The sequence below is a fragment of the Nicotiana attenuata genome, chromosome 9 (genome assembly GCF_001879085.1).
Source record: "Nicotiana attenuata strain UT chromosome 9, NIATTr2, whole genome shotgun sequence".
Lineage (NCBI taxonomy): Eukaryota > Viridiplantae > Streptophyta > Magnoliopsida > Solanales > Solanaceae > Nicotiana > Nicotiana attenuata.
In genome coordinates, this window is record NC_031997.1 from 34,491,521 (window position 1) to 34,502,146 (window position 10,626).

At 34.8% G+C, this 10,626-nt stretch overlaps 1 protein-coding gene across 2 annotated transcripts; it reads left to right on the forward strand.

Annotated features, from left to right (window-relative positions):
• LOC109232242 (pentatricopeptide repeat-containing protein At3g48810) lies at positions 5,720-9,765 on the forward strand. 2 transcript variants are annotated; one of them, XM_019397935.1, is made up of 3 exons: positions 5,720-8,135; positions 8,226-8,290; positions 8,894-9,763. In XM_019397935.1, exon 1 carries the CDS (start codon positions 6,015-6,017, stop codon positions 7,980-7,982), a length of 1,968 nt encoding a protein of 655 aa, XP_019253480.1. In that variant the 5' UTR covers positions 5,720-6,014; the 3' UTR covers positions 7,983-8,135; positions 8,226-8,290; positions 8,894-9,763. The 2 variants fall into 2 exon arrangements, with proteins under 2 accessions (XP_019253480.1, XP_019253479.1); XM_019397934.1 differs by having other exon boundaries at positions 8,226-9,765.

A 10,626-nucleotide genomic window follows, 5' to 3' on the forward strand; every position in this document is an offset into this window, starting at 1 on the left:
ACCCAGGACAGATGGTCTTCACCCGTTCTTTTTTCAAAAGTATTGGCAGCAATTAAAAACCTCTATCACAAATCTTTGCCACCAAGCATTTGAATCAGGCAAACTACCAGAGGGGATAAATGAAACTTACCTCTGCCTTATCCCAAAAATCCCCAACGCTAATAATTTGAAAATATTCCGGCCTGTTGGTCTATGCAACACAATTTATAAAATAATTTCAAAAACCATAGCCAATAGACTAAAACCCTTTTTAGAAACTTTAATTTGCCCCTACCAGGCTAGCTTCATCAAGGGTAGACGTACTAGTGATAATCTTATTATTATTTAGGAACTATTGGCACAAGCAAAAAGGAGCAAAGGCTAACCTAGTTATGAAAATAGACCTAGAAAAGGCTTTTCACCGATTAGAATAGTCTTTTATTTACAGAACCCTTCGTCATTTTAATTTTCCTTCAAAAATCACTACCTTAATTATGGATTGTATCACAACCAGCAAGATAGCAGTCTTAGTCAATGGTAGCAAGAGTGATTTCTTCACTCCTACTAGAGGTATTAGTAGGAAGATCCTCTATCTCCTTATATTTTTATCCTTTGCATGGAAATGATGTCCATTCAAATTAACCATCAAGTAGATATTGGTACTTGGTCTCCCATCAATTTAGGAAAGAACCAATGTCAATTATCCCATCTATTCTATGCAGATGACCCCACCTTAATGTGCAGGATTAACAAAAATCCCCTAAATCAATTCTCAATTGCCTTAATTCTTTTTGCAAATTGTCAGACCAAAAAATTAATTTGTCAAAGTCAAAAATTATTGTCTCCAAAAACTGCCCCACACATACTTCAAAAGTTTTGTCAAAACTATTCAATATGAAAATTAGTAATAGTTTTGGAAAATATCTAGGTTTTCCAATTACAAACACCAAGCCTAGACCTTCCGGTTACCAGTTCATCCTTGATAAGTTGGAAAACAAATTGGCCTCTTGAAAATTAAATTTTCTTACTATGGCAGGGAGAACAACTCTTGCAGCTGCTTCCGTAAATAGTATTCCTAACCACGTCATGCAGTATAACTACCTGCTTACTAAGATTAACAAACACATTGACAAAATCCAGAAAAATTTCATCTGGGGATCCACTATGAACTCAAAAAAATTCACCTAGTCTCTTGGGATACTTTGTCAAAGGACAAGGACAAAGGGGGGTTTGGCATCCACTCAGCAAAGGAAAAAAACCTAGTAACCCTAGCTAACCTCTCATGGAGACTCATACATAACTCCAAACTACCATGGTCTCAAACTCTTACCTCGCTTTATGGCTCCTCAAAAAATTTAAAAACAACTTCTTTTATTTGAAAAAGTGTAGTAAAAGGGTGGGAAGTTTGCAACAAAGGTTTAAAATGGATCCCACACACCAATTCTTCTATCAACATCTGAGAAACAAACTGGATCCCAAAAACAGGGACCTCTCACACCTCTTAGCAAAAAGCTTACAATCAAAGACACTTGGTCTAATAATAATTGAGACTTATCAAAAATTCCCTTTGACCTTCGTCAACACATTAAGAATGCCATCCTCTCCATTCATCCCTTCATAATACTCACGACTCCTGTTACTGGGAATTAACGGGCAATGGTATTTTTTCGTCAAAAAGTTACTACAAACTAATTCAATCAAATGAAATCAACTCGGAGGATTTTAGGTGGATTTGGGACGCTCACTGCACAAATAAGATAAAATACTTGCTATGGAAATGCCTTCATAATAGGCTGCCCACTCATTCCTACTTAAACCATATAGGCTTGAATATTGATCCTGTTTGTCCTGTATGTAAAAGAGAAGCTGAAACCATTGAACACATCTTCACAACTTGTAAAGCTGTTATAACCTATTGGTCAACATTGGGTTTAAGTTTTTCTCCCAGACATAATGGCATACACTGGCCCCATAGTATTAGAAACTAAAATCTGTCACCCCTTCCCCCTACCTTAAATGGGAGGACTTTTACCCTTTTGTCCTGTTGGAGTATTTGGCTAAACAGAAACAATAATAATCACTCTAACATGACCATGAATCAACCCCTCTCATACAATATCCCTAGCATTAGAATATAAGCTCCTCTCCACAAAGGAACATTTAACTGTCCACTCCCATACAATTGAGGTTACATGGCACAAACCGTCCCCAAATTATTTCAAGCTAAACATAGATAGAGCCTTAAAAGGAAATGCAAACTTGGGAGGCATGGGTGGAGTATTCAGAGACCATACGGGAAAGTGGATAATGAGTTATAACACTCATGCCCCTCAAGACCCCCCCTTCAGTCTGAATTGGAAGCCCTAAAGGAGGGACATAAAATTGCTCTGAACCATGGCTATACACCGCTGGTGGTAGAAAAGGACGCAACAGAGGTAATCAAAATATTACATTTTGATTGTGTCCCTCACAACTCGATTATTGTTATTTGTAGGTGGTTAATGCACTAACTGAGGTAACTGAAGATCAGCCATAACTTTCGGGAGGGAAACAAGGTAGCTCATAAGATGGCAAAGGAGCAAGCATGCAAGAAATCACCAGCTTTTTGATAAACGTACCCCGTTGGTTTTAAATAATTTAGCAATGGACAAGTATGTTTATGTGTATTTGGTTAAAAACATTAGTACTGATGTGTGTTGCAGTTTAGCCGAGATGGGAAATTTGAATGTCCTCAATGCTTGTAATTTCCTTAATGATGTAACTGATGGTACTCCGTAATGTCTAATATATTATCTTTGTTCTGTAAAAAAAAATAGTCCCAACTCATCAACTAAGCCATAAAATAATCTATATACTAACTATTAAAAGTATAATGAATGTTTGGTTTCCTACGAGGAAACTCCACAACAATTTTTGTATTCTTTGTCCTTTGTATTTCATTCAAAATTTTAACATTAAATATTTATTTAAAAGCTTGGATATTAAATTATATATCTTTTTTATTTTTAAAATTTAGTATCTATCATTAATTCTCGGAATAGTAATCATTGCTGGAAAAAGATAGTAATCATATGTTTGTAATAAGAAATTGATAGTCATTTATTTGAAAGCAAACGGTGAAAACATAGAAATATCAATAAAAAAATAAAAATGAATTTTTTATTTGACTATTAGTTTCAAGAGTTGTCAAAGAGGACATAAAGAAAAACTAAGAAACCAAAAATAGATATTGCATTTATTTATACTGCCACACCAGATTATAAGTTGAAGGCAACAAAAGCTTTACTAAAGTAAATGACCAACACTGATAATAATAAATATGAATATATTTGGACAAAAAAAAAGCTAATATATTAATCATGACCACAAAGAAGGAAAAAGAAAGAATTTATTACATCGGAAATATTATTTACAATTTTTGTTTGTTAAGGTAGAATCAAATAGTTTGTTATATACATATTGATTTTGAAGAAAAATGCACAATCATATTATTTGAGAAATTTTGTACGTTAAGGTAAATTTTCATGCTTCTTTCTCAATGCATTTACCCAAAAAAAAAAAAAAAAAGTAGTGGGATGAACCAAAGTAAAAAAATTAATAGCTCAAAATGCCAATTAAAGTCGCACGGCCTTTGTACTCTTCAATAATATAATATTATGAGTCAAAAAGATAAACTCATTCTAATAGATATTATTAGGTATAATTTCTCTAATTTTTCAGCATAAACAGACTCTTTAATTAAACCTCATATTTAAAAAATTCTTATAATAAGACACTTAACGTAATATATCATGTTCGAATACATAATTTTAGAGTAAATGAAGAGATTATTCTTACAATATTCTGTAAATTAATTTTTTTACATCAAGTATATTCTGCTAATTAATCTAAGAGAACAGATAATCGCATAACTTGGGTAAGTTGGAAGCAAATCCAAAAATCACAAGGAATTGAATTCTCTGACTCTCGGTTTTCTGCCGCTACTCTCCATCTTCATGCTAAAGTAAAACCTTACAAGAAGAAAAACGACTATTAATCAAGCTTTTAATTGAACCCTACTTCAATTAGGACTTTTTCATAACCATCGTGAGTTTGATAAGCTTGAATTGTCCTCAAACTCAATAATTTCTCTTACAGGCTTGCAATATTCGAGCTTGTCTTTTCAAATTATTTTCTTAGCGAAACGTAAAGGTTATGAAGAGTTAAAATATTGTTGTGAGTAACATGGATATACATCAACACCTTGTGCTTCTCTCTAAAAGTTTATTCAGCCCATATGGAAACGTTATAAATATGGCATTTGATGATTTAAATATGGCACAATTTCTTCTTTTATCGAGTTAACTAAATAGAATTGGCATACATTATTTCAAGAACTTATACTATATTATAATTTATATTTAATAGCTAAAAAATATTATTTAATGATATTTGTGTAATTTTTAAAATTTTGTATTGACCGATATTAGTGTACACGCGCAACGCGCGTACCCTATGACTAGTAAAAAAGAATGAAGTCTAAAATGGGTTAGATTAGAATCTAATATATAGTTTTGTTATATAAATAATAAATTATATATACTAATGTAATAAAGTGATAATCTCTCTAAAAGGGATAAATAAATTTATAATATAGTATAGATAGGAGGTAAAAGCAAAAATAGCACGGGCTAGCCAGTTTTCGGACTAGTCATTCAAAGATAGTCAGCGTTCTCAAAGTCATATAAAAATAGCCACTATCTTGCTGCAACACAGAAAGTTCCAGCATAATATAATGGAGAACGGTGCACCTGTGTATAAACTTCCAGGATATTATGCTAGAACTCCAACATGCAGAAAGTTTCAGTATAATATACTGGAAATTGGAGCACCAGTGCTCCAATCTCCAGTATATTATACTGGAACTCCAGTATATTAAACTAGAATATTTTTTCGGATTTTGAACAGTGTTGTCGTTTAGATATATCTTTACATGAAGAGTGGCTAAATTTTGATTACTTTTAAAATTGTGGCTATTTTTAAATGATCACTTATAAATCTGGCTATTTTTAAATTTCTCCGGTAAAAGTTGCTTACAAAATCCATATGCCTAATCCCACCATTGGGGTCAAAAGATAACGGCTGTTTGTGGGGAGAAATTCAAAAATAGCCATATTTACCACTGGTCGTTGAAAAATAGCCAAGTTTCAAAAGTCATCGAAATTTAGCCACTTTAAATCTGAGCGAAAACACTGTTCAAAATCCGAAAAAATACGCCCGCAAATTTTACGGGAGTTCCAGCATAAGTATGCTTGAACTCCCGTAAATTTTACGGGAGTTCCAGGATAACTATGCTGGAACTCCCGCAAATTTTACGGGAGTTCAAGCATAATTATGCTGGAACTCCCGCAAATTTTACGGGAGTTCCAGCAAGTATAATTGTCCAGTATAATATACTGGAGTTTGGAGCACTGGTGCTCCAGTCTCCCGCAAATTTTACAGGAGTTAGCAAAGTATACCGGTCCAGCATAATATGCTGGAGTTCGTACACAAATGCACCAGAACTCCCGTATATTATACTAGACCGGTCCCTGTTGCAGCAAAATAGTGACTATTTTTCATTGACTTGATAAACGCTGGCTATTTTTCATTGACCAGTGTGAAAACTGGCTATACCATGATATTTTAACCTGTTTGTGGGTCTCCATTGGGCCGATTGGCTCTCACCCTTATTTCGGCCTTAAACATATTCGGGTCGTAATGTTCCGACTCTTAACGCCTTAACGGACGCTCCGGCATTCCCCTAAGTGCTGGAAAACGTGAAAATCAGTAATTTGATCTCAGTTTCTTTATCCAGTATAGTTTCTCTACCGAAAAACTCAGTATGAATTTCTTCTTCTTTAAATTACTCTCCTGATTATTATTGGTTCATGTTGTGCTTTTGATAAACTGATTTGAGTCACTCGGATTCTTTTTCAGTACTCAGTTGCTGCTTAGTTCCTACTTTGGTTTCTTCTTGCATTTAACATTGATAAAAATCTGTCTTTGATTGTACTATGTACTTGAAAGAAGGATGTTCATTGCTGTTAAAAGTCCACAAAAAGTCTGTTCCTTTAATCCTCACTGTTGATAAACTTAAGAGTAAAATCCCAGTTGAGCTCAAGGAATCTGATGTGTTGAAGAGACTGAAATATGAAGAAAATATTTCCACTGCTTTAGAGTATTTCAAATGGGTTACCAATTCAACATCTTTCAAGCACACCCCTTTAACATATAAATTAATGATGGAAAAACTCGGGCAGCACAAGGAGATGGACAGTGTTCAGTACCTTTTACAACAGATGAAATTGGAGGGTATTAGTTGTTCCGAGGATATATTTATCAATGTAATCGATTCATATAGGAGAGCAAAGGCGCCAGAGCAAGCGTTAAAGACTTTCTATAGGATACAGGATTTTGGGTGTAAGCCTACGGTCAGGATATATAACCATCTCTTGGATGCATTGCTCAGCGAGAATAGGTTTCACATGATTAATCCTATTTACAGTAACATGAAGAAAGATGGGGTTGTTCCCAATGTGTATACCTATAACATTCTTCTGAAAGCATTGTGCAAGAACGATAGGATTGACGGAGCTCAGAAGTTACTTGTGGAAATGTCAAACAGGGGGTGCTCTCCTGATGAAGTGAGCTATACAACAATTGTTTCTTCCTTGTGTAAGCTTGGTAAAGTAAAAGAAGCTAGAGAAGTAGCGATGAGATTTACTCCTACTGCTCCTATTTATAATGCTCTAATAAATGGGCTTTGTAAGATATATAGTACTAAGGAGGCAGTTGATTTGTTGTATGAGATGGCTGACAAGGGGGTTGATCCTAATGTCATCACGTACACCATGATATTAAATGCATTTGCTGACCAAGGAGATATTGGTCTTTCTTTTGCCATGTTGAGCAAGATGTTTGTTAGTGGCTGTTCTCCAAATATTCACTCATTTACCTGTTTGATTAAGGGAATTTCATTGAGGGGCAGATGGCATGAAGCTCTTTACGTGTGGGATGGTATGATCAAAGAGGGAATTTCGCCCAACGTTGTAGCATATAATGCACTTCTCCATGGTCTGTGTTTGGCTGGTAATATGAATATGGCTCTGTCTGTTTGTAATGCGATGGAGAAAAGTGACTGCCATCCAAATTCGACAACCTACAGCACCCTCATTGATGGCTTTGCTAAATCTGGAGATGTGATTAAAGCATCTGAGATATGGAATAGGATGATAACTCTTGGTTGTCGTCCAAATGTTGTGGTATATACATGTATGGTTGATGTACTCTGCAGAAATTTCATGTTTGAACAAGCTTATAGTCTTCTAGATAACATGGTAATAGAAGATATCCCACCAAATACCATTACTTTTAATAAATTTATTAAAGGTTTGTGTTTTAGTGGTAGAATTGAATGGGCAATGGTGCTATATAATCAAATGGAAAGATTTGGCTGCTCAGGTAATACTGCCACCTATAATGAGTTGTTGGATGGCTTATTCAAATGTAACAACCTTACGGTAGCACTTGAGCTTGTTAGGGAGATGGAGGAAAACGATATTGTGTTTAACTTAGTTACGTACAACACTATAGCATCCGGTCTCTGCCATATGGGGATGCTTGAGGAAGCTGAAGAAGTTGTGGCAAAAATGCTGGTTAGGGGAATTAAGCCTGATGTTCTCACGTTCAACATACTTATGAATGCATACTGTAAGGGTGGTAAGGTTGAATCTGGAAAACAACTTCTAAATGCTATGAGTCCAGTGGGCTTGCATCCAGATTTCATATCCTATACTTGTCTGATAGATGGACTGTGCAGTTGGACTGGTTTGGAAGCGGCAATCTGTTGCCTTCAAAGGATGATAAATGATGGCATTTCACCCAAGATATCTACATGGAATGTTCTAGTCCGTCATTTGTTTAGCAAGATTGGTTATGGAAGTGCACTAGAGTATCTGGAGAGTATATTGGCAGCAGATTGAAGGTGTGAACTTACTTCAGGAGATTGGAATGATTGCACATAAAAGCTTTACCGTGGATATAAAAGCAGTTGTTGCAGTTTAATCATGGAGGGTCCATCTTCGGAACCTTCATTGATGAAGTGGCATTAACATCTTGGTTTGGATATATGGCTAGTAAGAATCCTTCAAAAAACAGATGTTTAACATACTCTGATCCGCAGCTTATCAGCTAAATTGACTTTTTCTATTAAATAAATTTTGCAGATGGATCCTAATTTCATTTGCTGTTGATTTCAGGGATTCCATAGACCCACTAAAAGTTCTTGCAGGTATTCAATTGTTAATATTAGCTAGGAGATTATAAAGCTTAAGCTTGTGAAGAAGTTGTTCGGACTTGGGTGCAGGCATCCAATATGGGTGTAGATCTAGAGGTCGGATCCTTCGTGATCTAAATATTAATTTTCGGGGGTATGGACCCAAGTAAGGATACGGGTGGGGGAATTCCACTATACCTGAAAATAGACCTATTTAAAATATGTGTAAATTATGAGACATTATGTGGAAAATTTATATGTAGCTTGTATAGTGCAGTAACTCAATCTTTCATTCTCAAATTATAGGGAGCCATCTAGAAATCACAGTTGCTTATGTCTTGAGAAATCAAAATGCCAAATCTTATCTCTAATTTCTTCATAGTTTGTGATCAAAGTACCCAATGTTGACTAACCAAGTCCGGTACGTATCCCACACTCATACTAGTGTCAATGTTGTGTCGACACGGGTATGACACCACAAATTAAGAGGCGGTGCAACTTAGCATGTGAATAAAACTAAAATGCAGCATAGCCCCTTAAACTAGTCTGTACCCTGACAAATTAGATAGCTCTAGTAGCAGCAGTAATGATTATAAGGTCACGCATTATGCTCTGCAGGTACCTTTTAGTGATTGGTCCCTCTGCTTCCTAATCCTCTTGCTGAAAAGGGTGCGTTTCTGGTGTGTTATTTGCTTTTTCTTCTAACTTGCTTCTTATTATATGGAGCCTGGTATATCCTGCTGTTGCACTTCAATATTTTGATACTGATAGTAAAATTGTTTATATCCATTCTGTATCGGTTGGAAGAAGTTTCATGAGAAACCCCTACCAAGGATATATCTCTTTGGGGCATCTCAAGGAGTGCAGCGTTGAACCGGGAGCCATACACATGAATTTTTGCAAGAGGCAATTATGCATAGAGTGAGAAGGGGTGATTTGCTGTAAACGATCATGTAAGCCAAAATCTCATATACAACTTCATCATTGGCATTGGCTTATTCAGTAACATTACTTGTTTTTTTTCCATCTTTTGACCCTTTTCCTGTCTGGAATGCATCTTTCACGGGATACGTGTCTTGCAATTCTGTTCTTAATTGGATAAAGCTTGAAATAGCTGGTGGTACACTATTCCCGCTTGTGTCTAATCAGTGATTTGGATAGAACGGAACACAAGATGTTTTGAAGAGAAGCAAAAATCAGTCCAGACGATTAAGTTAGATTGAATCTTAGTTAATTCACCTTTGGTGTGAAAAGGAATATGCAATTGAGGTAGAAATTTTACTCTTTCACGGAGTCCCTCTAGGATTAGAAGAGGGCTATGATTTTGGCTTTTTTTTTTTTTTTTCTGCTCACTTGTTCAGAAACTCCGGCACTGCTTTTGTGCAAAGACGGAAAAGTACTTTCGGCCGGCAGTAGAAGCAGTTTTTCTTCTTTTGCGAAGAAGCAGAAAATTCTAGCTTCTTCCAAGAAACAAAAGCAGAAGCAGAAAATTAATTTATTCAAGACAAAACTATCCTCACCATAAATTTATATTTTTTAAATTATTCCTTACTAGTTTAAGTTTTTTCTTTTCTTTTTGTTTCTAGTTTTTACAATTCTTTTAAAATTAAAGATATCATATATATGAATATATTGTAACTTTCCTTATTCTTGTTTGACTTTTCTTGTTTTTGGTTTTTTCTTTGTGTCATGTCTTGTAACTTTCCAAATTATCTTCTTCTTTTTTCACACTAAAGCAAATTATCTACACCCTTTTTGGATTATCAATTCTCTTCTTACAAATAATCATTTATAATTTCTGTTGTTATAGGCTATTAATTCTCGAATCCTTAAAATAGTTAGCAAATCCAATTTGTGAAAATTACCTACAAATAAGTAATAAATTTATAATTGCATGGCATAATCTATATATTATTTTTTTAAAAACCTCCACGTTAAGCCAAGTGACAGTCTCACCATAGGTCACTTTGCAATTTAGGAGAAAGCTACAGTAGATACTAATTAGTTTATTTTAATTTTAAGTTTAAAAAAAATTAAATTATGCATTATGTGTTGTTAATAATTAGTTACTCTTTTTGAATTGAATTTAAACATACTTAACTATTTTTTTACGAAAATAATAATTTTTTATGTATTTAAAAATTATTTATATTTTACGCTCAATGCCATCTTTCAAGTTTGACATTGGGAATCATCTTGTTACAACTACCATGGCTATACATAATTTCCTCCGATGACATTCTTCTACCGATAAGGAATTCAACTATTATGGTAATGAAGACATTACTGCAGAGATTGAGGAAAGAGATGGGTCTTCTGGTTTTCCTTTAGAAATGCAAGGCAAGTAAGGA